The 25559-nt window shown below is 42.8% G+C and overlaps 1 protein-coding gene across 2 annotated transcripts in view; it reads left to right on the forward strand.

Moving 5' to 3' along the window:
- Positions 1-248: 248 nt before the first annotated feature.
- Positions 249-25559, forward strand: part of Ube2f (ubiquitin conjugating enzyme E2 F (putative)) — a 43360-nt gene continuing 18049 nt past the window's right edge. Inside the window, exons 1-4 of one of the 2 annotated variants that reach the window (XM_027397575.2) lie at positions 249-397; positions 4287-4420; positions 14887-14916; positions 20359-20424. In XM_027397575.2, the coding sequence (XP_027253376.1) occupies positions 4303-4420; positions 14887-14916; positions 20359-20424 (214 nt within the window). In that variant the 5' untranslated portion in view covers positions 249-397; positions 4287-4302. The remainder of the gene's footprint in view (positions 398-4286; positions 4421-14886; positions 14917-20358; positions 20425-25559) is intronic. The other variant, XM_027397576.2, reaches the window with a different exon arrangement.

Here is a 25559-nt window from a genome sequence, read left to right on the forward strand (position 1 = left end):
ACACTAGTATTTCCAGGCCCTCAAGCGGCCAAATGAATGAAAACAAGGCGGAAGGCCGGACGCTGGGACGCAGATACGGGCACCGTGACCAATCACGGAAGGCCTTGGCTCTCCCTTGGCCCGCCCTCAGGTCGTGCCCTCCGCCAATGAGCGTCGGCCGCCCAGTCCGACCCGCGCGCGCGGTTGTTTGCGCCTGGGGCTGCCAATAAAGTTCTCGTCAGCTTTGAATTTTTTTTTTTAAAGCGCCGGCTGCGGTCGCGGCGCAGGCCCCGCCCCGCCCCTTCCGGTCCCGCCGCCGGGAGCCGGTGCGGCTGTGAGTGCTGTCGCGTCCTGCCGCCGCCGCTGGTCGGGCATGGTGTTGGGTGCCGGCCCGCCTCGCCTGACTCGCGGTGCTCAGGTGAGCCGGCCGCGGGGACTGAGCGGCGGCCGCGGCGCCTCTCTCCGGGCGCCGGGCGGGGGGCCGTGAGGTGGGCGGCTGACGGGAAGCGCTGGGCGGGCAGCGAGCCCCTGTGGCTCTGAGGGCCGGGCCGAGGCGGACCCCGTGCCGCCGGCGGCAAGGTCACGGTGCGGAACTCGGGCCCGCCGGGAGACCGAGGCCACGGCGGGGAGGCCGCTGCCCCCGGAGGGAGGCGGGAGGCGAAGGCGGCCCGCCACCGCGGCAGGCAGCGGGGAGGAGGGGCGGCCGGTCCCGCCCGCTCCGCTTCGGCCCCCGACCCGGTGCCGCGGCCAGTTACCTCGGGTGTGGCCTTCTCCCCGACGGGCTCCGTTTCCTCCGTCTCGGGTGGGCATTGGGCCCGCCCCTCGGCGCTGCCGGAGGGTCCGAGTGGCCGCAGAAGGCTTCGTGGACCGGAGCTTGGCCTGTGGGTAGAAGTCGGCTCCCCTCAAGTGCCTGTTAGGGCCGGGAGGGGAGGGGAAGGGAGGGGAGGGGAGGGCGGGCATCCCGAGACCTGGGTGAGACCGAAATGAGCAGGCTGCTGCTGAACAGTGAGGGAGGCCGCGGCTGGTGGGCCTGGTGCCCAGGCTCCCTGGCTGGTGGGGCAGGAGCTCGGCCGCGGGAGGGAGAGAGACAACGTTGGAAATGAAGAGAGCTGATAGTGATGGGGGAGCTTCAGGAACCCCACCTGGGCGGAACTACCTGGCATTCGGTACCCGAAATCAAAGATGGGCTTCTGAGGTGGTCTGCCAGTAAACCTCGTAGGCAAGAGAACCCTGGGCACTGTCATGCAGTACTGCACTGGGGTGTGGACATTTTTATGTCCTCATCTGTTTCCTTAGGCTTGGGAGGTTAAGTAAGTGTCCCTAGTGACCCGTAGTTCTGATTTAAATGGTTCGATTGGGACTTGGATTGGAATGGTTTGTGAGGCGTTAGCCTCACCTTGAGCTGACTGGCTCTGACTGACAGGTGAGACACACGGGCCTGATAAAGCACCTAGGAATGCTGAGTAAACAGGACTTGATGAGACTGGTAAATAACAAGCTGGAATCTTCTTTGGTGGATGGCCTAAAACCGGTCCCACCCAGAGGAGGAACTAACTGGGCCAATTACAACTTGTGGAATTTAGACACTGAGCATTCTGTTCAGAATAGATCTGTTCCCAAAAATACTGCCTTAGTCACAGTGTGATTTTCAAGAAACGGGAAGTTGGGGTTAAAGTCAGGTTTTCCAGAGGTGGGACGTGTTGAGAATTCTGAGGCAACCGCAGGTGGTCTACTAGCCTTTAGATAGTTTAATTATTTTTGTTCCCTTTGTATAGATTTACTTTTCTGATTACAGGGCCATTTCTCGATTGAGACTGCTTTGTTCCTCCTGTGGCATGTGAAAGTGACACAGATGACAGAAAAATGGTGGCTACTCTAGTCTTACGTTCCTTAGAATATTAGAAGGTGCACGTTGTGTTTTCTGTGGGGACAGCACCAGTGTTTCTATCATGCGTGGTCTTTGCACAACATGTTTTATTTAAAGTCCACAATTTACTGAGGATCACAAGCTAGAATCTATAACCTTCCAGAGCAGAGCATGCCTCGGCCTCAGAGAAGGCCTCAGTGTAGATGAGGGGTAGGAAAGCATTAAGTGCAGCAGCAGTGTGGAGAAGGCCTGACCCTTGCCAGGTCCCTGAGGAGTGGCTTGTGCCCTGGCTTCATTTTCCACAAAACTCTGTGACCACTAGGGGACTGCCTACTAAACAATTAATCACTGCTTTTATTTTTCACTTTCCCACCATTTGCTTTACTGACACCAAAGGTGAAAGTCTGATGCTCCCCATGTAGAGCATCCCATACTCCTCACTGGTCCCTGCACTGTCGGGCACCCCTGATGTCCCAAGGTCTGAGCACATGGTGGACTTGGACTTCAGGGTGGCAAACACACTACCTCATGGTCCCATTAGAGAAATTCTGACAAGATCATTCCAGGTGTGGGCCAAGGCAGGAAAGCATTGCTGTGTTGTGCTGTTCTGGTAGCTTTTGGACTGAAGTCTCCCCGGGGGAAGTGACTTAGCAGTGGAACCATAGCTGTGTCTGAAATAAAGACTTGAAGATGTATGTGTTGGTACTTGGCTCATCTCTGGATGTAGATGCCCCTGAGGAGAAGGCGTTGTGGAGTGGGATGGAAGGAACAGGTGCCAGTGTGCTTTCATATGTTTGCCAATTGTACTGTGATATGATTGCACTGCCCCATCACTTCATGATTGATCTGTGTGTAAACCTGGCACCATGACCACACTTACAACACATCATCCAGAGGAAAACTAGGTTTTTGTGGTGAGGGCTTCTTGTAGCTGAGTGAGTGTCTTAGGCACTCACTCTCCATGCCTGTTGTTCCAGGGCCCACATGGGCATGCGCCTCTGTGTGTGTGTGTGTGTGTGTGTGTGTGTGTGTGTGTGTGTGTGTGTGTGTGTGTGTGTGATAGGAATCTTTCCCAGATTTCAATGCTATGAGTTTTTTCATACTAATATGCAATACAAGAATTGTTTGGTGCATTTAGACAAATGCTACTTGTTTTGATGTTTTTTATTTTGCTTGTTGGCACATGATCTCCCTTTGTAGCCTAGGCTAGCTTCCAACTGACAAGTCTCCCTGCTTTGGCCTCCCAAATACTGATGTTACAGTTATGTGCCACTGTGATCAGTGTGACCAGTCCTAAGTATGGCCATGTACAGTTTGGAAGATCATATTCACTGTCTTGTTTTTGTGATATGTGGTACAAAATAAAATCTGACCCTCACTAGGGATACATAAAAGGTGGCTTGAGAAACTAGGCAAAAGACCTGGGTTTGAGATGTTTTAAAGTACCAGTGAAGAGAGGAATATCCTTGTTTTCAAGTTTGACCTGGAAAATTTTAGATTGAAAAATTATCAAACCAGTATTGAAAGGAATTTTAAAACGTGCAGATATTGAACTCTTGCTAGAGTGAGGGTGTCAAGTATGAGGAATGTCTGGCTGATGGAAGGGTGTAATAGAAACAGAAGGCAGATTCTGGAGGTAGGAATTGCTGACATCCTAATGTAAATTGTACTCTGGGTGATAATGCCTTCACACACAGGCCCATCAGTTAGAACAAATAAAGCCTCTTGTAGGGAATGCTGCTCTTGGGGCTGAGGAGAGGATTGCATGGGAAGTGCCTGTGCCTTCTCCCAACCGTTCTGTTGCTCTAATGCTGCTCTAACAGTGGAAGGCTTACGGAGTGGGTGGCAGTTGTTTCACCCTTTATGCAGGCAGTCAGGTGGATTACTTCACCTGCCTGTGGATTTTGCTGTCCTTGCCAGAGAGTTTGCAGTAGGAGAACCTGAAACTCAAGGGCTGGAAGCAGCCAGTGAAGACAGTCCAGTTTAGGGTATTATAATTTGCTCTTGATGTTGACACTGTAAATCAATAAATGCAACAGTCCTTTGAAGACTCTGCATCAGGTGTCACTTCTGCCCTAGGGACTTCTGCTCCCAGGGCACACCTGAATCTCATTGCTGCAGGGACAGTTACTTCATTTGAAACAGTGGGGGTAGTGAATGAGCGCTGGTTGGGAGGTTTGGGGGTGGGTGGGGCTCGATTATGATTGAATTAGCCCTCACTTTGTGTCTAGTGAGTATGAAACTTGTGGTTCGCCTAAACTTACAAAGAATCACATGACTTATTGAAATTTATTGTAAAGGAATCCAGTTAATATGTATGTGTAGAATTTTTCTACACATTTTAGAGAAAAATCTAAAGTAGAAACACCTGTATATTTCTCCTGTCTAGTTATTGTCTAGAGACATGCCTTACTTAACCCTGCTCTCTCCTGTCTTCCAGAGGAAAGGTGGCAGTAATGCTAACGCTGGCAAGCAAGCTGAAGCGGGATGACGGCCTCAAAGGATCCCGGACATCAGCCTCCACATCTGACTCCACTCGGAGGGTTTCTGTGAGAGACAAGTTGCTTGTTAAAGGTAATCATCCTCCATGGAAGCTGTTTTATACCCTGTCACAAAATAAAGCCTGCCTGGAGCCTCTCTGGGGATGGATGTAAAGCAGCCTGTTGAGTGGAAATACTTGTTTAAAATGGTTTTAATGTATGAGTATCAACCAGGCATGCTTTTAATTCCAGGACTCTGGAGGAAGAGGCAGGTAGATCTCTGAGTTCAAGACTAGAGTTATGTGGAGAGACCTTGTTTCAAAAAGATAAAAATAAAGTGAAATGTGATTGACCGTCACTTACAGTGGCAGGATTTATACCAGGCCTAGGATGGGATTGTGATAGCAAGGAGATGCTGTTAGAACTGTGGTGTCTGACGCACCAAGAATATTCTTTGTTGGCTCTGCTGCTATGCTGTGTTGTGGAAAGAATAAGACAGTAGGACTTGGCAGGCCTGAGGCATGTGGGTGCTGCTGTTATTTTCCTCTGGTGTCCCCTTTCCTGTGAGATGCACAGCAGTTTCCAGCCTGGAACAGGTAATGTCTTAGGCTCATTTCCTTGTTCATACAAGACACAGCCTAAGGAATGCTGTGAAAAGCTGGGTGTCTGTTCACAGAATTATCATAGTGCACAGGCACACCAACACGCACAAATACTATATGAGCTGTTAATAATGCATATTATGATTTTATTATTAGAATCCACTGAATTATTATTAAAATTGTATCCTAAGGTCATAAGTCACTGTTCATGTTTGTAAAGGAAAACTATGTTTGATAAGGAGCTTCCTTTTGTATGTTGTGTGGGGGTGGTATATATATGGCTTGCACGTTCCTGTGTGCATGGGAGGGGCAAGGCTGCACAGATGTACTCTTATAGAGGCCTTTACATGTGGAGGTGCAGAGGTTGAAGGCAGTGGGTTTGTGCAAGTTCAACAGAGTCTCTTAGAAGTTCCTGGATTTAAATCTTGAAATAGCTTAAATATTGACTAGCTTATGGATGATTGGTTAAAAGTAAAAAATGTTTACATCTCATTCTTGTCTCTAAGTCCATAACAACCGAGATTGTAAGTTCCAGAGGGGAGGATATAGCCTGGAGCACCTCACTTGGGTGAGCCCGATGACATTTGACTTTTCACAACCCTCAGGGTCTATTTGTAGAGGCAGCCCAGAATCAGAGAGTCAGGCTGAGGAGTTTGGAGGTCTAGTTGCAGTACTTAGAGCAGTGTGTTTTATTTTGCAGCAATGAAGTCTTGAGGTATCAGCTTCTTCACATTGCCACCATCACGGCACTTGGGGCCAAGTCCTGATTGTACTGCTGTGAAAAAATTTTTATATTCCTTATAGATGATACAAGCGTCTTTCTCATTATCTAGATAGAGTCTGGGAGGCTAAGGTTAAGAAAGCGGTTTTGAACTCAGTGATAAAGCTACTTGCCTCACATGTACCAGGCCCTGGGTTCCATTCCCACCATCAAAGAAAAAGACCAAGTATTGGTCTCTGGTGAGAACTCTGCTCTGCTTCTAAGATGCAGCTAGGATGCTCTATCCTAAGAGGGAAGGGCACTGGTCCCTTCAGAAGGAAGAGACAAGTTTAAATGTCACTAAGTTATTCCTGTGAATAGAGCCCTCATAACTTAATCACTCCAAGATCCCCCACCTCTTAGTACTACCACATTGGGGATTAGGTTTTTTTGTTTGTCTGTTTTTGCTTTGTTTTGTTTTGTTTATTTGAGACAGGGTTTCTCTGTGGCTTTGGAGGCTGTCCTGGAACTAGCTCTTGTAGACCAGGTTGGTCTCAAACTCACAGAGATCCACCTGCCTCTGCCTCCCAAGTGCTGGAATTAAAGGCATAAGCCACCAATGCCACATGGGTATTAGTTTTTTTTTTGGGGGGGGGATTAGGTTTTTATATGAGTTTTGGGCACCTTCAGAGTCTAGCAGGTATTGTGGATCAAACCATAGCAAGCACGTTACGGGGGTAATTGCCAGGATGGTGCTTCATTTTCTACCTGAAGAGCTGAGATTTAGGCTAAGAAGCCTGCAATAGTTGGAGCAGGGTGGCCAGACTTACATCTTAACGGGTGAGGCAGGCTCTAGGGAAACAGATTAAACACTGCAGTTCGAAGAGCAGAAATGCAAGTTAACAGAAAAGAGAATTTTGACAGAGTCTCCACCCATCCTGTGCCAAGGGACTTACCTGGAAGTTTTCAGATAGCTCCAGGGTGATCATAGTGAAAAACCTTTCCAAAGAAAAATCCCTTTAGGGACTTTGAAAGAGTCTGAGTTTAGCAAGATTGCTCTAATTGGGATGATTGTCCTAGGTCAAAAAGTGGGTTCCTGTGAAGATGTCTTTCATGAGTATGGACAGGGTCTAAAACTGTGATTGTGTCTAGGACTTAGTACGTCAGACTGCATTCTAACAGGGGAGGCAGGAGCTTGTCTTGCAGGGCAACTAAAAAACTTGAGACAATACAGTAGAGGGAGGTGAGGAAAGCAAGCTGAGGGATGATTGATCACACTTGGAGGAGAATGTCCCATTATAGCCTTTTCTCGCTTCTTAGAGCTGTCACCAGGCTGGCAGAAGGCTCAGGCTTTCTTGCTCTGCTTTTAGTCATGTGGGGCTGTCTTAGAAGGTGTGTAGCCTGTGGTGGCAGTCTATATAGCCATAAAATCCTAGGACAAAGGCCATGTGTGCCTAGCCCCAGCGAGAGGGCATCTGGGCAATGTATCACAGAAGACTGCCCCAAACAGAAAGATTGTAGATACTAACAGGCCCAAAATAGGTGCTTTTATAAATGGGGGAGGGTTCATAGGGCCCTGCAACTTACTTGTGAACTATAGTCTGGGTTCCACTCATGCCCTGCCACGCATCTTAGAGTGAGAGATAATGTGTGGTTGGGCCCTCACAATACCAGGGCTGCCACATGCCCCTGTGGTAATGTGGTTCCTGAAGGGGAGAGAGGTGCTCAGGTTTGTTCCCAATGCTAGTCTCTCACACTAATCTGGTGAGTGAGTGAGTAAGGTTGAGCTTGCCACATTGCCAAGGTTGTCACAGCATTGGACAGCATATGAATCTGAGAGGTAGCCTAACAAGGAGTCCTGCTGACAGTCAAGTAGGTGGGCATCTGTCTGAGCACACACAGCATTGTGTGTTCTGTTGAAGGTTAAACACCAGTGATGCTCTTCAGGAAACCTATACAGCCTCCATAAGTACACCAGAGAGCATAAGGGGGCAGGAGGGCCCATGGAAGCCATAGATAGGTGCCCAGCTTGTTTTCTGTGCTCATGTCAAAAGTAAGTGGTATGAAGTTCAGGGCTACAGTCTTAGCAATACCGGCCTTTGTTAGAGGAAACTGTTTTTTGCATTTTAGAGTGACATTACAACACCTTTGGTGAATGAGTTAGCTGTGTCACTGCTCTCTAGAGGGCTGAGACCCATGTCCTGGGAATGAAGGGCTCAGCTCCTATACTTGCTATTTGACGTTGGAACTCAGTTCTTCCAAGAACTATGTGCATCTCTGACTGGACTGGCCATTTATCTTAGCTTAGGCTGCTATAACAAACTACTACAGATTGGTAACATAAGCCACACATTTCTCACAGTTCTAGAAGCTGATTTGATGTCCAAGTCAAGTCCTAGTGAAATCTTCTTGGTTTATAAACAAATGGCTCTCTACTTGTGTCCTCACCCAACAGAGAAAGAAAGGAGGTGCCTGGGGAGAATGGTCTTTTACTGAGGACACTGATCTCATGTGGGAGCTCTGCCAAGACTGCCTAATGACCTCTACTTTATTAAAGTGCCACTTTATTAGAGCATAGAGCTTCCATTTATGAAGAAAAGGGACACAAGTTTAGGCCATAGTACCTTTGGAATTCTTCCTTGGTCCCGGACCACATGAGAAAAGTTCTTTATTTGTTTTGTTTTTTTATGGTTTTTTTTTTCTTTTTTTTTTTTTTTTTTTGAGACAGGGTTTCTCTGTAGGTTTGGAGGCTGTCCTGGAACCCACTCTGTAGACCAGGCTGGCCTCGAACTCACAGAGATCCTCCTGCCTCTGCCTCCTGAGTTCTGGGATTCAAGGCATGCGCCACCAATGTCTGTCGAGAAAAGTTCTTAGTATCTCAAGATATTAACAGGAGGGGCCCTGCCACCTTGTAAGGCAAGTGTGTTTACATGCACCACATTTTTTTTTGTGTGCCCAGATAGGGCACAAAGTAGGTCTGGGGCAGGCTGTGTGGTTCCCACCATGAAGGGTATGCAGGTCGGGTAGGAGATCTGGAGGACACAGCTAGAGCCCAATGTTTTGAGCTGCCCAAAGCAAGAGGAGGTGAGTGCATGAGGTGTGGAAGCCATTGCAGTAACTGTAGATTTTGTAATCTGATTATGATCACATTTGCAGTGGCTTCTGGTTTGATCCTTACATAGAAAGTAAAAGTAAAAGAATTTAATTTCTTAGAAGGAAGTTAGGCAGTCACTGAGTTATGCAAGGTGCCAGGTGCCTCACAGAAATGCTGATCCACCTAGCAAAAGAGGTATTGTTATCTTGTGAAAGCACTGTGCAGATTTGATGGGTGTTTTGTATTCTACACTGGGCTAGACAAAGTGCCAGGAATCTTTATTAAAATCCCATGTCCCAAGGATTGTATTCCTTTGCCGACTCTAACAGGTGGAACAGAGGAGTCTTAGTGTGGTCAGCAGGCTGTGTTTGGGGCTCCCCTCAGCCCTCTTCCTTTCTGGGTGAGTTAAACTGAACATGATGAATACAAGCAAAATCTTACATTTATTGATGCCATGTAAAATTAGAACTTTTTTAATGTGAAAAGTTTATTGGAGGGGAGGGGAGGGGGGAGAGAGAGAGAGAGAGAGAGAGAGAGAGAGAGAGAGAGAGAGAGAGAGAGAAGAGAAATTAGAACTTTTTATTAAGTTTATGTATATAATGGTATTAGGTCATCTTTTCACAGACAGTGGTCTAAAGCATTCTGAATGACTTGTCTTCCAGATTTGTACATTCATATCTAAACATTTGAGGTGATATTGGGAGGTCATTACCTTTGGGAGGGAATTCTTGGGGTGGAGTTGCCAGTAAAGGAGATCCTAGATCGCTTTCTGGCCTCTCCTGCCATTCGAACACACAGCAAGAATTTTCCATCTATGAGGGTGCTGAGCCATCACCAGATTCAGAATCTGCTGGTGCCTTGGTTTTTACCAGCTAGTCTTCAGAATTATGAAAAATAGCTGTTTACAAACCACCCACACATAAGATATTTTTGTTGTAACAGGCCACAAAGACCAAGAGTTAGAGAACGGCATAATTCAGGTACCTGAGCCTACTTAGAATTTTTAATGGTACTCGAGTGATTGAGGCCTGGGATATCCAGGGTTTTAGAATCCCTGTAGCTACTGGATTGTGGGGATAGTATACAGAACTCAGATTACTAAAAAGTCATTAAGTCTTTATACAATGTAGCTACACATGATAAGCTCTATAAAGCTATTGAGTAGAATCACATTAGCAAAACACTCTAAGTACTGATGTGATTAAGGTATTTATTTATTTGTTTGTTTGTTTATTTATTTTCAGGGCAGGGTTTCTCTTTGTAGCTTTGAAGCCTGTCTGGAACTAGCTCTTGTAGACAAGGCTGGTTTCAAACTCAGAGATCCGCCTGCCTCTGCCTCCCAAGTGCTGGGATTAAAAATGTGTGCCATCACTACCCCACAGGTCTTTTGTTTTTGTTTTTTATAATGATTTATTTATTATTTTATGTGCATTGGTGTTGGTTGTCTGCGTGTATGTCTGTTTATAAGGGTATTGGAGCCCCACACAGACAGGTTGTGAGCTGCCATATGGGTGCTGGGAATTGAACCTAGGTCCTCTGGGAAAACAGCCAGTACTCTTAACCATTGAGCCATTTCTCCAGTGCTGTCCCTCCCCCCCCCTTTTTTTTTTCTTTTTTTGTTTTTGAGACAGGGTTTCTCTGTGTAGTCCTGTCTGTCCTGGAACTCACTCTGTAGACCAGACTGACCTCGAACTCAGATGGCTTGCCTCTGCCTCCTGAGTGCTAGGATTAAAGGCGTGCACCGCCACACCTGCTCGAGATAGGATCTTTAATCTCCAGTATACCCACACCACTTCCAGAAGAGAAGTGAACATTGGTCAAGACATCTGCTCGGTTCCTTCCAGTCCTCCTGCCCATACTATGCCTGTTCCCGCACCCAGTCTTTCTTCTTCATCCTGTGGCACTGCACTATCCTCTTGAACCTTTTGCTTCTGCTGGTCATAATCTGTTTCATTTGAAATTCATACCTGGTGGGCAGAGTTCCAGTTGTCAGAAGGTGAATCTGGATGACAATAGAATATGCTGGTATTTGCTTCAAAAACGGTTTAGTTTCATGGATGATGTGAAAATGATGAATGTGAATGACTCATTTGTGGTCTTAGCTCTCTGCCTGTCTCTCCCAGGAAGGGCAAGAGCAGCCTTTAGCCTTTGACAAAAACAGTTCAGAGTCACTACAGTCAGAAACATAGTGACAGTACAACTTTCACAGACTTATTACCTCCATTGACTTATTTTTGTTTGAGAAAGGGTCTCACTGTATAACCCAAGCTGGCTTCAAGTTGAAGATCCTTCTGCCTCAGCATATCGAGTGCTGGTGTTATAGGCATGAGCCACCATACCCAACCCTTAAGTATTTTTTAAAAGTACCTGTGACTTAGACTGCCAAGAGAGTGGACTCAAAGTTTGTGGTCAGTGATAGAACTTGCTGCCTTACCAACCCCAGCAAGAGAATGATCCTCTTCACCCCTTGACCCACTCTGTGGATTTTATATTTCCTTTTTCTCAGCATGAGAATATCATTGTAGTAGCACATTGGCTCTGGCACCCTGGAACATGAAGTGATGTGGGCTCTGCCCTTGCCCTGGCTCCTCCTGCCAATCACCTTTGCTGGGTATCTGGTCTGGATTGCTGAACACTAAGGCAGAGGCACCAAATGGGCTACCTGTCTCCACCCAGAGCTCTGTCATCTCACACACAGTGCTAATATATGTAAACCCAAGGGTCTCCATACCCTGAGCCTCACTCAACTCAAATTCCCACTCACATCTGCAGCGTTCAGCATGCCTTCCTACTTCTCTTGAAGGGCTTGTCTTGATGCTGGGCCTTTTGGCCAGGAACCTGTCTTCCCTTTTCTGCTCTGCTTTACTTTTTTTTTTTTTTTCTCTTGAATTTCTGTTATTTCACTTGCCAGCAACCAGGTCTGGTCCACGGTGCTCTCTAGCTTCTTACTAACCTGCCTTCACCTGGTGCTTGCTGCAGGTTGCAGAGGTCACTTGTCCCTCCTGCCCTTTTTTGTACTGTTGTTCCCTTGAGGCAAAACTTAAGAACTTGAATTTCCTTGGGCTCTTTCATGATCCTGTCCTTATTTTTGTACCTCATTTCCTATCACCTTGCTGTCATGTGGTCTATTGCTTTGCCAATACATATGCTTTCTGCCTTCTACCTGCTTGGGATGCTCTTGTACCCCATCTACGTGGAACTAAAATTTTATGTGTTCTTTAAAGCAGCTTGGAGACTTCCTGTCTGTCTCAAGTCTCAGAATTTACTCAACCAAAGACCTAGACTATGTTACATTCTGTCCAAGGCATAGATAGCTTTGCTGGCCTGTTTGTTGGAGGGTGTCATATCCTGTGCCCCCTCCCAATAATACTTTACTTGTGGTTAATTATGATTTTACAAACCTATATGCTGTATACATAGTAAAACAGTTAATAATCAAGGGAATTCATACATCCATTTCCTGTGTGGTCACATTAGCACTCTGGACTTATCCCTACATAACCCTGACTTTGTACCCTTTGCCATTGCTCTCATCCCACAGTTCATTATTCAGTATCTTGGCTATCATGAAAAATAACTGCAGTCGGCTGGGAGGTGGTGGCACACTCCTTTAATCCCAGTATTCGGGAGGCAGAGGCAGGTGGATCTCTGTGAGTTTGAGGACAGTCAGGGCTGTTGCTGTTACACAGAGAAACCCTGTCTTGGGCTGGCGGGGATGGGGGGTGGGTATAACTGCAATGAGCATGGGAGTGTTTGTCTTTCTAAAACAGTGGTCTCAACCTTCTTAATGCTGTGACCCTTTAATATAATTGCTCATGTCGTGGTGACCCCATCCATAAAATTATTTCATTGCTACTTCATAACAGTAGTTTTGCTACTGTTATGAAGGGTAATGTAAACACCTGGTATGCATAGGTTGAGAACCACTCCTAAAAGGTACTGATTCATTTATTTTTAGTATATATTCAGAAGGGTTGCTAGGTCATGTAGTAGTTTTGTTTTTCCCTTTATTTTTAGGTTTTTGAGGGACTGCTGTTTTTCATAACTACTAATTGACATTCCTTTGCATATTGTATGAGGGTTCCATTTTCTGTTTTCTCACCACAGTTGTTACCTCTTATCTCTAGTAGTAGCCAAACTGGAAAGATGTGAGATAGCAGTCATGGTGTTGTTTTAATGCATAGTGACTGCTGAGTGTCTTTTCATAAGACTGTTGGCCATTTTTCTCTTTGGAGAAATGTCTGTGCAGGTCCTCTGCCTGATTTGTATTTTTTATTCTTTACTCTTTTCTGTTGTGTGTGCTCCATATCTTTTACATTAAGCCCTCCTCAGCTGCATGATTTGCAGACATTTCCTCCTAGCCTGTCTATATAGACCACACCTTTTCTTTGCTGTGCTGTAGTACTTTAGCTTAATGTGGTCCCACTGTTCCATTTTTGCTTTTCTTATTTGAGCTTTAAAAAAATTACAACAAAAAAGTCATTGCTAAAGCCAGGTTGGAGAATTTACTCCACCACCACCCTTGGGGATTTTACATCTTATGCTTAAGCCTTTTATTCATTTTGATAGTTTGTGTAAGGACATCTAGTTCTTCCCAGGAGGTCCTCATTTCCACATGTTGTCTTGATGCTTTTGCACGTTATTTGACTGTATGTGTTAATAGATTTGCTCTAACTTCCCCCTATTCTGTTGGCCTCTCTTTTTATGCCCATGATAATTGTTTTGGTTACTATATCTGTGAAATATAAGTTGAAGTCAGAAAGAGTGGTGTTAACTTTGTTGTTCATCCTCAAGATTCTGTGGGTCTTTCCAGTTCTAGAGGTTCTATGAAGAATGCCACTGAAATTGTGATGGGGCCTGCATAGTGTCTGAATTTCATTGGGTGGTGGGTCCCATTTGTTTAGTCTTTAGTTTCTGTCCACAGTAGATTACAGTTTGAGAGTACAGATCTTTCATCCCTATAATTAAATTTAGTTCTGAATAATATTTTTGGTAAATGGGATTGCTTTCTCAGTTTGTCTCTTTGTACAGAGTTGGAGATTGAACCTAGGGCCTCCCATAGAGAACATTCTACCCCTTAGCTACCTCCATCCCTTAGTTTTTCTTTCTCTCCTCCTTTTCCTCTCCTTCCCTCTTGTTTTTATGTACCTCTTTATTTTTTAAAGACAGGATATAGTTCTGGAACTACTGGATGGCTTTGAACATCTAGAGAGCTTGTATTACAGGCGTATACCACCACACCTGACATTGCTTTTTTATTTTAAATAGTCCATTATCAATGTTTCTTGTGTGTTGTTCTTCTTTTCTTTGGTTTTATTTATTAGGACTTCTTTTTGTGTGTTGGGGGGGGGGGGGGCGTTGAGACAGGGTTTCTCTGTGTAACAGAGCCCTGGCTGTTCTCGAACTCAGATCTGTCTGCCTTTGCTTCCCGAATGCTGGGATCAAAGGTGTGCACCACCACACCTAGTGTTAGTTTTAATGTTTAATGTTTGCTGTTGGAATCCAGGCCTTCTCTGTGTAATATGTCTTCTGTAAACAGCCCTGATGGTTCTACTTCCTCTAGTGCTCTGTAGAAGAGTGATGAGAGTAAGCTATTGTTTTCTATCAACCAGATGGTAGAGATTGAGATCTTGGCTCTTTTGATAGCAAGATACTGGGAAGGAGAGCTGTAGTTTTGACCTGGGGAAGGATGCTGGGTTTAAACACCAGTAAGTTACTGAAGGTGTGAATTGGATGGTCTGAAGTCTCATGGGAGAGGACTGAGGTCAAGAAATGTAAGTTACAAGGAGGTAACTTGAAGGTACATTTGAGAAAAGACATAGAATCACGGTTTGAAAAAAGTAGATCTGTTGCTTAGGAAGAGCCATTTTTTAAAAGCACTGTTGTCACTGCTTACCTGTAGGCAGTTGCTGTGTTGATGTGACATGCTTTCATTCTGATTAAAGTGATGAGTTAAACTTTTTTTTTTTTTTGCTGCATTTATTGGTTGGTACTCTGCATATCACCTTGTATATATGAAAACTAAATGGCTTAATGTATTAATTTTATACCAGGTTTCAAATTGTCTTGCTTACTTCTTTTCTTCTGTAATCATAGAAGAAATTGCTATTTTAAAACTGATAATATGAAGATCGATACTAACCACAGTCTCTTTGTTTTTACAGAAGTTGCAGAACTTGAAGCTAATTTACCCTGTAAGTATAGCACACTGGTCAAATTAGTACTATGTAGTGATGACATGAAGAAAACTTGTTTTAATAACTTTGAATAGCAAAAAACCTATTTTGTGTATGTTCGGAATGAATGTTAATTTTGTTCAAGAAGAATTGTTTGCATATCTAATAAAATGAGGTTCTAGCTGGGTGTGGTGGCACATGTCTTGGGAGACAGGCAGGTGGATCTCTGAGTTCCAGGCCAGACAGGTTAACACAGTGAATTTCAGGATGGCTGTGGCTATGTAGACGAATCCTGTCTCAAAAACAACCAAGAGATTCTTTAGTCCTTCTGAATAGCATATGTAGAATACTGTCTCAGTGTTATGGAAGCATGTTTTGTCATTTGCCCGCTGTTCTTCCTCCTCCCTGAGAGGAGAGGAGTGTGAGCTCACCACCTTGCTTTATGGGGTATGCTCCCATTTGGTCCAGAAGGTGTTTTTATGTTTGAGGAAAGGCAGCTGCACAGCTCTTCACCCACATATATCTCCCTTGCTCCATCTTTCCTGCCAACTCATGGGTCTAGCTGTGTAATTCAGAAATGTACTTGGATAATGTATATCAGATTCTATTTTTCTATCACTAATCTTCCCCAAAATCTTTTACAATCTTTTATATGTCTTTGAAAGTCTGAAAGCTTTGACCGATTTTACTATTTGTTAAAACTTTTTGTTGTGTTATTTGGTTTAAAAGTAGTTCTGAGTCTAAGGATGCCTGCTAATACAGGTAACATAATGTTGTGTATGGGTTTTCTGTTTGTGTGACTATTGCAGAGGACTTGGGTTTTGATGTGGAGTCCCATCTAATATTTCTTGGAGAGGCTTCATTCCCACCAGCACCTAAAGTTGGTGGCCTGCAACCCTTGGGTGGTTGTGAAATTAGTTTGTGAGGGCAGAGGCAAGTTGTTAAAGGGTTTTTGTTTTAAGACAGGCCTTGCTGTAGAGCCCTGGATAGTCTGGAACTTACTACATAGATCAAACAGGCCTCAAATCTGAGCTCTGCTTGTCTCTGCCTCCTGGGATCAAAGGTGTTCACAACCTGGCCAGGCTGAACAATCACTTTTGATGTCTAACATTTGTGTGAGGGAAGAGTGGATTATGATAGAAAATATATTTATTCCATGGACCTCAGCTAAAACATCCTGAAATTTTGTGGATTGACCTCAAAGTTACTTTCATTCAGAACTGAAGGTATTGTCTGGGAATTTTATTGAAACGTTTAATTTTGAAGCTGGGGGATGGCTCAGTAGCAGAGTACTTGCCTAGCATTTGTAATGCCCTGATTTCAATCCCAGATGTGGGGGTGGGAGGAGTAATTCTACCTACTAAGGGAAAATTGAAAAGGTGTGTTTTAACACACCTTTAATCCCAGCACTCAGGAGGCAGAGGCAGGCGGATCTCTGAGTTTCAGGACAGCCAGTGCTACACAGAGAAAAAAAATCCTGTTTTTTTTTTTTTTTTTTTTTTTTAAAAAAAAAAAAAATGCTTAGGAAAGTAAATGTGCGTGGGTCTGATAGACAAGCAGGGTGGCAGCGGCCTGGAGCCAGGTGATAGATAAGCTTGTTTGACTGTCTCCCTGCCTGTGTGTTAGGATACTTTCCTATAGTAAAAGGACCACACAGTGGTTTTTTTGGTTTTTTGGTTTTTTGTAGTTTAGTCTTTCCACTGTCTTTGGCTCATACATGTATGTTCAAAGTGTCTTTTCATTAGAGAACACAGAAAGTGTCCACTTAGAACTAGCTTGTGTGTTTGTGAATCTTGAAGGATCTGGAAAAGATGTGGTCGGTTTTCCATGCTATGGCTAAGATAGCAGATTGCACACATTATTTGTTCTGCTTTTTACTATTTCTTTCTCCTCTTTCCCCATGTTTTCCACAAATCTGCCACTCATTATCCTGAAGAAGAAACAAGCCACCACAGACTAATTCTTCCCTGTCTGTTTAAAAGCTTTTCTGAAGTATTTACAGAGCCATAAGAATAGCTTTCTATGTAGCAGTGTGATTAGTAACTGCAGAATGACCTCAGAGCTCTGTATGTACAAGTGCATAGAGGCTTCTCTGGAAATGCTCATCTCCTTAGATAGGTCCTGTTGTATATAAAGAAGACTAAATCTAGCATTTTAAGCTCTTTGTTTGCACTCTCTTGGGTGTGTGTGTGTGTGTGTGTGTGTGCGCGCGCACACACACTCTCACTCTCGCATGCCTGTATGCATGCATGCATTTCTTTTCTTAAGCTTTGCTTGATCTTGGTGGTTTCATTGATTTTTTTTAAAACTTTGTTTTACTCATTTATGTATTCTTAGAAGGCTAATCCATTTCAGAGATTCCACATTTAAACTCTCATTAAAAGAAAAAAAGATGCCAAAACAAATGGAGAAACCAATTTCAAATTACTAAGCCTTTATCTTTTCTTACCTGTATTTCAAAGGATGCTGTTTCTGTTTTCAAAATAAGGTTAAGATAAAATAGTTCAAGATAGTTTAGACAGGGTTCTCTAGCACGGAGTCCAGGAACATAGGAAATAATCCTAAGAATTAACATGGGAGTATATAAAATTAGGAAGGAAACAGTCACCATTGAGAAGAGACAGTATACAGAATAGATAGAAAATTCTTTGCCATGGGCCCATGAGATAACTCAAAGGGTAAAGGCACTTGCCACGCAAGCCTGGAGACCTTAGTTATATTCCTGGAACTTGTGTAAAGGTAGAAGGAGAGAACCAGCTCTATGAAGTAAGTTGTCTACCGACTTCCACATTTGTGCCATGGTATGTGCACCCACGTACATCATGTGTATACACACATAGACGTCTACACACACTGATAATTTTAAATGGTTTACAAAATCTTTGCCACCTCTGCATCAGACAGGGGATTAATATCCAGGCTATACAAAGAACTGTAAAAACTAAGCAACAAAAACCCAGATCAATCAATAAACAGGCTAGTAAATTTTAGACCGCTCTCAAAAGAAGTAATACAAATGGCCAATAAATTCTTGAAAAAGTGTTTAGCGTCCTTGGCCATCAGAGAACTACAAATTCAAACTGTTTAGGGATATAACCAGTTGCAATAGGTGTCATCAAGAAAACAAATGACAAGACATGCTACCGAGGATGTGGGAAAAGACAGTCCTTACTCACTCTTGATGTGAATAACCTTGTGTGATCACTGTAGAAATCAACATGGAAGTTCTTCCAAAAACAAAGAAAGAAAGAAAGTAAAACTTAGATATAACCCAGTTATACCACTCTTAGGTGTATACTCAAAGGATTCTGTAAGTCAACATACCAAAAAGTTACTTGTACAAATGCATTTATAGCTACATTATTCACAATAACCAGGAAGTAGTGTTTAGTAAAGAAAATGTATATACACATAATAGAATTTTATGTAGCTGTAAAGAGAAATGAAGTCATTTGCAAGAAAATGAATACATCTGGGGATCTTTGAGAAATAAGGGAGGCTCATAAGCTCCATTTTTCTCATATGCAAAAACTAGATGTAAAATTATACAAGTATATCTGTAAGGGGGAGCTCTCAAAACTAGGAAGGGACTAACATGAAAAATGAGGTAATATATTCCATGGAAAAGGAAAAGGAAGCTGGAAGTAACAAGAGGAAGAAAGGAAACCAGTTTGACAGGAATGGAGGAAAGGATGGTGGGGAAGAAGAGTAAGTGAGGGTAATGAATAAGGATGCATGAAGATGCCATGTTGAAACCCAGTGCTTTGTTAGTCTAAAAAAAAAAAATAATTTTGAAAAGATAAGGTAATGAAATTTGTTTTTAGTATACATAGTTCTAAATGTGATTTTTGCAGAAAGTCTTGACCTATTGCTTCAAGTCTCTATTTTTTTAAACATGTATTTTATTTTTTTAAAGATTTATTTTTATTTTATGTGCATTGGTGTCTTCACCTGTCTGTGTGTCTGTGAGAGAGTATCCGATCCCCTGGAACTGGAGTTACAAACAGTTGTGAACTGCCATGTCGGTGCTGGGAATTGAACCCGGGTTCCCTGGAAGAGCAGCAGCCAGAGCTCTTAACTGCTGAACCATCTCTCCAGCCTGAGTCTCTTTATTTCTAAAGTAAAGATTATGGTAGGGTATTTCTGAAACTGCTTCTTATCCTGTAGACCGAGGGTTTTTTCCCCCACTATAAAAAGAAAGTCCATCTCAGTCTTAAATTGTTCTGTGTTTTATCTCAATGTTTTTACATATGATATGCTTATTAAATGCCAAAATGAATAGCCTGTGATCTCAGACTAGTCACTGGACCCCTCTGAGGATCTATTATGTGTATGTACATTTTCTTTACTCAAATGCTAATGGTACTGCTTCCTGGCTCTTGTGAATAATGTAGCTATAAATGCATTTGTACAAGTAACTTTTTGGTATGTTGACTTATAGATGGTCTTTAAGGTTATTTCTCACTATATTTGAAACCTATTTTTGTTGAAAATTTATCAGTATAGAACTGAACAAGTGGGGCTTTTGTAAGCAATAGCCTTAATTAGGTACACTAAGATATGTATACTTGTATCTTCTGAGTTACATGAACATAGGGAAATTTCCTGAGTATTCTTTACAGATCCATAGACCTTTCATAAGCGATAGCTGTCCCATGTCCTTTGTAAAGGAGGCAGACAGTGCGATAGACAGCTTCCCTTGACTATATCCTTGACTTTGGTGACTTTTCATGGTGGTGAGCTTGTCCTGACTCAGGCCCTTCTTGGTTGGGGACTACAAGGCCCAGAACATTGCTACTGACTGAGCAAAGCATCCATCCTTCCCACAGAGCAAGCTGACTTAACCAGTTAAGTGTGAAGTTTTGGTTTTTTGCTTTCCTGAGACAGTCTCACTATGTAAGCTAGGTTGACCTTGAACTCAGAGGTCTGCTTTCCTTTGCCTCCCAGATAGGCTTAAAAATGAGTATTCCCTGCACTCTAGAGTCAGAGGCAGGTGGATCCCTGAGATTTTTTTTCCTCCAGTGTTACTGTAAATGCTGGGTGGCAGCTAACTCTAAGGCATTTCCTTTCTAACTTTACTTCTGATCATGGGCATGCATGTTTGTGAATCTCCTTGAACAGAAAAAGTTTGACCTGGTTCTTTTCCCAGTTTTTCCTTGTTTAGCTAGCCTTTACCTACATACATTAATATCTTTGAGAGATTGTTTTTTTCAGAGTAAATAGCATAATTCTCTAATAAAAAGATTATTTAGTGAACATTTAAAAGTTGCAGTAAATACCTTGATTTGGAATTAACTAGTAAGACTAGAATGGCAAAAACAACAACAAAACCATTGGAGTATAGCGACCCACTAGTTACCTTGTGAATCAGCAACCACTGGCTTCTGTGTGTTCAAAGATTAGCGCAGAGTGTGGACAGCTGCTCACTCCAGACCTTCCTAATGGCTATTTCTTTTTCAGGTACATGTAAAGTACATTTTCCTGATCCAAACAAGCTTCATTGCTTTCAGCTGACTGTAAGCCCAGGTAATAAATACTGCTGCATACTTCAGTGTTTATGTAATTTTCAAACAGCAAGTGTAAAGGTCTGCCCAAATCTGTCTTTCTCTGGATAGTATCTAAAAGTTAAGATCTCCCGTGCCCTATGTTGTTACGGCCTATGTCTTGCAGCCAGATAGCAAATGACTCTGTAAAAGCCAGACTGCAGCCTACTGTTGAGTGTGGGCTTTGATAATACTCTAGAGGAACCTGACCTGGGTGAAGTTGCTTAGTTGCTCAGCTGCAGCCTCCATTTACAGAGGGGGGTGGGTCAAACAGGACAATATCAGGATTAAATGGATACACACCACTTGGGTCCAGGTTCTAGCAGACAGATTACCAACTGTCCTGATTATAAGTGCCTAGTCTCAAGCAGTGGCATATCTCCTTGGTCAGACTTTCCTAAGTGAAGATGCTGGAACAAGAGTTGCCAATAACCCATGTTGGCTTCCAGCCCCCAACCATTGGTAACCAGTTCATGCTGCTTCCATTAGGTGGGGTAGGAAGAGTAAGGGAATCAGTTCTTAGGGTTTCTCCAAGGAAACAGCCCATAATTGTTTGAAGGAGGCACTGGGATGGGAGCTGAATAAGCTGTGTTCCCTCTGCACTTGCTGTCTGAAGTGAGTGTTGGAGTGTCCAGAGGAGGGCATTATTCACTTCAGACATGTGTAAATTGTTCAAAGGATTATGATGCAGAGAAAAGGGAGAGGTATGATTTGTCTTCAGGTCATACTGACAAAATAATGGGACACTTGTTAAGGCTGGAGTGGTCTGACCTTTGGGGTTATTGAGTAGATGTTCAGAGCTGTTCTGGGGCAATTAGTCCACAGATGTTTCTGGCATCATTTGGCAACTATTAAGTTCATATTGTTACTTGAGCTGAGATGCACAGAAAAATAAGAAAACAAAGGATGAAAAGTTTTGTTGTAGAAAAACAGGTTGATGGGGGCTGGAGAGATGGCTCAGGGGTTAAGAGCACTGACTGTTCTTCAGAGGTCCTAAGTTCAATTCCCAGCAACCACATGGTGGCTCACAACCATCTGTAATGTGATCTGGTGCCCTCTTCTGGCAAGCTCTGTATACATGATAAATAAATAAATAAACAAATAAATAAATAAATCTTTTTAAAAAGAAAAAGAGGGTGATGTCTTATTTGGGAGAGGTGGGGAAAGGAGTGAGGAACTGAGATTGAGTCATGAACTAATTAAAATTGAGAGGTACAGAATTTTGGTCTGTGATAATGAGTCCATGAATAAACCATGGCCTTCTCCTTAAGGAGAGTGTTTATAATAATATCCTGTTTAGAATGTTTTTGATAATTTGTAATTCCATTTATATCTAGCTGCAGTGGTGCATGCTTATAATCCTAGCACTTTAAGAAGCTGAGACAGGAAGTTCACAAGTTCAAGGCCAGTTTGGGCTACCAAGCAAAACTCTGTCTTAAACCTATGTGATGGTTTTACAGAGTGCTCTGGGACATTGTAACTGGTGTAATGCCAGTTGCTTACCCCATATTTAGATGTGGGGTGCTTTGCATACCTGGTGTCTTTGAGTAGGTTCTGGACCATGTGTGTTCTGTGTTAAGGAGCACTGAATACACAGATGCCTTCTCTTATCCCAGAGTCACCATGAAGACTGTTGTTTACTGAGTACTCAGGCTTATGTATTGTAGTGGGCTGGGCTCTGTCTGTCCAGTGGCTCCTCTAGTACACCTCTTCAGTCCTTGGCTGCTTACACCTGTTCTTTCCAGACTGGTTAGTGTCATGGTTGTGTTTCTGTGATTTCCTCTGAGTGTTTCTTCCCCCCTCTCCTTGTTTTGCCTGTTTATTTATTCTTGCTACATCCTATGAATGTGATTACTTAGATAAAATGACCACACCTTTATCCTGGTTGTCTCTGACAGGAAACAACTGTTCTAGGTTCAGTATTCACCAATCCAGCAGGTGATAAAAGATTTTTATTTTAGTGCCTGGGGATACATTGAGCTGAATGCTTAGCATGTTCTCTGCTTGCTGAATGTAGACTCTGATTATGACCATCAGAATCAAGAGTAGAAAACTTTGCTTTTGATTGAATATGACTATGGCAAAGATCTGCCCGTTCTAAAAATATGCCTAGAATTGTGACTTCTGGGGGGAATATTATAGTCGTGCTCCTTAATGCTGAAAAAAAAAATGTATAGATGCAGAACAGGGAAGCTGTAGCTCCATGCCTGGGTATGAAGGTGTGACTCTGAAGCTGATTCATTTTGCAGTCTTATAACTATATCTAAAAACCGAGTCATGCATGTGATATAGGCCATAGATGGTTATGGTGGAGGACTACCCTGTTTCCAGCATCTGTGCTCACTTTCCATAATTTTGTACTGGTCCCTCATGCTTAGGAATAGATATGTGTTTATGGGAATAAAAAGAAAAGCAATTTACTGATGAGACAGAATAGTAGTACTAAGTGAACACAAGTAAAATGAAGCAAAACAAAACCTAGAAACTGGCCCAGCTCCCAACAGTTGGGCCAGGGAATTTACCCTCCTGATGTGGTGTTGGAGACTTTAGACTATCAAGGCCATAAACTTGGTAGTGATTTGTTTCTCTTATTTCCACACTTGTTTAAAACAGAGTTTGTATGTAGCTCAGGCTGGCCAGGGGCTTACTATATAGTTTGGGCAGGCCTCAAATTCAAGAACTTGCTGCCTTAGCTACCTGAGTGTTAGGGTTGTAGACATAAGCCACCATTCTTGTCTTAACTTTTACGTTTTGTTTGTTTGTTTGCTTGCTTGCTTGCTTGCTTGCTTGTTTGTTTGTTTGTTTGTTTGTTTGTTTGAGATAGTGTCTCACTGTGTAGCTCTGGCTGTCCTCTGCCTCCCAAGTGCTCAGATTAAATGTGTGCACCATAACGAGCTGTTTAACTTTTACTTTTAAAATCAGTTTTACTAAGGAATAAAATTACAAACAGTAAAATGTGCTGACCTGAGTTGTGTGACTTAGAGTTTCAAAATGTTTATGTTGTGTCATCTTCACAACCCTAACAAAGATGAGAAGTGCTACTACATCCTGAAGTTTCCCCCCTCCCACCCCACCACTGGTCCTCTGATTTTCTTACCATAGTTGAATTTTATTTGTGTGAAAGCCTTTTTTTTTTAATTCGTATATTCTTCCCTTCATTTCTTTTTTTAAATTTGTTTGTTTTGAAACAACGTTCCTCGTTGTAACAGCCCTAGCTGTCCTTGAGTTCACTCTGTAGACCAGGGTGGCCTTGAACTCACAGAGACCCACCTCTCGTGCTAGGATGAAAGGTGTGCGCCACCACTGACCGGCCTTTCCCTTCATTTCCATCTGAGTGGAATTTCTAAGTCATTTGAGAGATGTGCCTTTCACTTGAATTGTAGGGTTTTATTGAGGCAGAAACTGTTTGGAATGGTTGCTTATCCTGCTCATGTCTAGCATATGTAGTGATCATGCAGAACCTTGCGTGTGATTTACCATGAAGCGTCACAGTTTCAGACATGAGATTTAGAGTCTCGTTTGTACTTTCATCCCTGGTTCTTTATAGTGATTTTTAATTTCACTGTGAGGTTAATCACTGTGAGAAAAGGGTAAATTTTAAGAGCAGATTTTCCCCCATTGGTGACCCCTTCAAATAACCCTAAAAACCAGAAGGCAGTTCCCTTCTCTGTGTACTAGAAATACGGGGTAAGCTGTCTGCAGCCGTGTCTTCTGACTTTGAGGAAACAGTCATGTTCTTTTCTCTGCTCCTTCCAAGAACTCTGGGGTGATGATTGCTTGTGATGGTCCACTGTGTCGCCTGATGGACAGGCATGTCATCTCTTTCATGCTGATTTCTCCTCTTCCCTAAGCCTCATTCTCTCTGAGAATTCTCTGGCCATCTAGTACCATTGTTATAAATGGCACTCGGGAGGGAGAGGCAGACAGATCTCTGTGAGTTCGAGGCCAGCCTGGTCTACAAAGCTACACAGAGAAACCCTGTCTCTAAAAACCAAAAAAAAAAAAAAAAAAAAAAAAAAAAATTTAGTAATATATAAAAATATACAGTGAGGGGCGGTGAAATAGTTCTTTGGGTAAAGGCACTTGCTGACAACATGAATTCAATCCCTGGAGTACACACTGTGGAAGGAAACTCCTATAAGTTGACCTGACTTCACATTCACATCTCTGTGCATATGGGCATACTAATACTAACCCTACAATACACTAAAATAAGTAAATAAATGCAATGAAAATTAATGTATTCAAGGTATGTTAAGTGTCCAAACTGGCATTTAAATGGTAAGTTTGGGGAAATTTAAAAAATAGCTAGCATTCTATTTTTCAGGTCCATGTGTATCTTTATGTAGTATAGGTTCCCCCCCCCCTTTTATGTTTCTCAATAATCATGGTTAGCTCTAAACCCTTACTGCTCTCTACCTCATTTCTCCTTCTTCTAAGTCTTGCTCTCATCCTGAATCCTCTCTAAAATGCATCCCCTCCTTCTTGCTATTATTGTGTTTACCCTACACTGTACAACTTACTTATCCTCCTTTCCATCAGAATGTAAGCTTCCAAAAGGCAAACATTGTCCCTTATGTCCCCAGTACTTAGAGCATGAGGTAGACTCTTACCAAGACTCTTACCAAGTCTTGTTGGAGGAACTTATAGTTTAAGTAATATGTTACAGACTTTTATGCCATTAAACATGATATAACATTTCATGTACAGTGATCTCTGGTAATGAAGATGGCTACTATTAGCATTTTCCCCAGTAGAATTGATATTTGTGAATGAATATTTATTTGGGGGTTTGGGAACAGTGTTTCTCTGTGTAGCCTGTAGACCATAGCTAGCTGCAAAATGGTGGTAACCTGCACCATTTCCGTTTTAGCTGTATGCTTGTAACAGAACTTAGATTATGCCAGGAAACACAGATAAAACGTTTTAAAACAAGCATATAATTTTCTTGAGAAATAAACAACTTTTTTAAACAGAATCAACCTAATATGGTTAAAATTTTAACTCATTATCAATTTTTAAAATTTAGTATTTGTAGATCTGAAAAACCATAGCAAACAGTTCACATTTCCCTTTCCCTCTTGTGGTTTTTATAACTTTTTTTTAGAAGATTTTATT

This window comes from Cricetulus griseus, chromosome 2 (assembly GCF_003668045.3).
Source record: "Cricetulus griseus strain 17A/GY chromosome 2, alternate assembly CriGri-PICRH-1.0, whole genome shotgun sequence".
Classification (NCBI taxonomy): domain Eukaryota; kingdom Metazoa; phylum Chordata; class Mammalia; order Rodentia; family Cricetidae; genus Cricetulus; species Cricetulus griseus.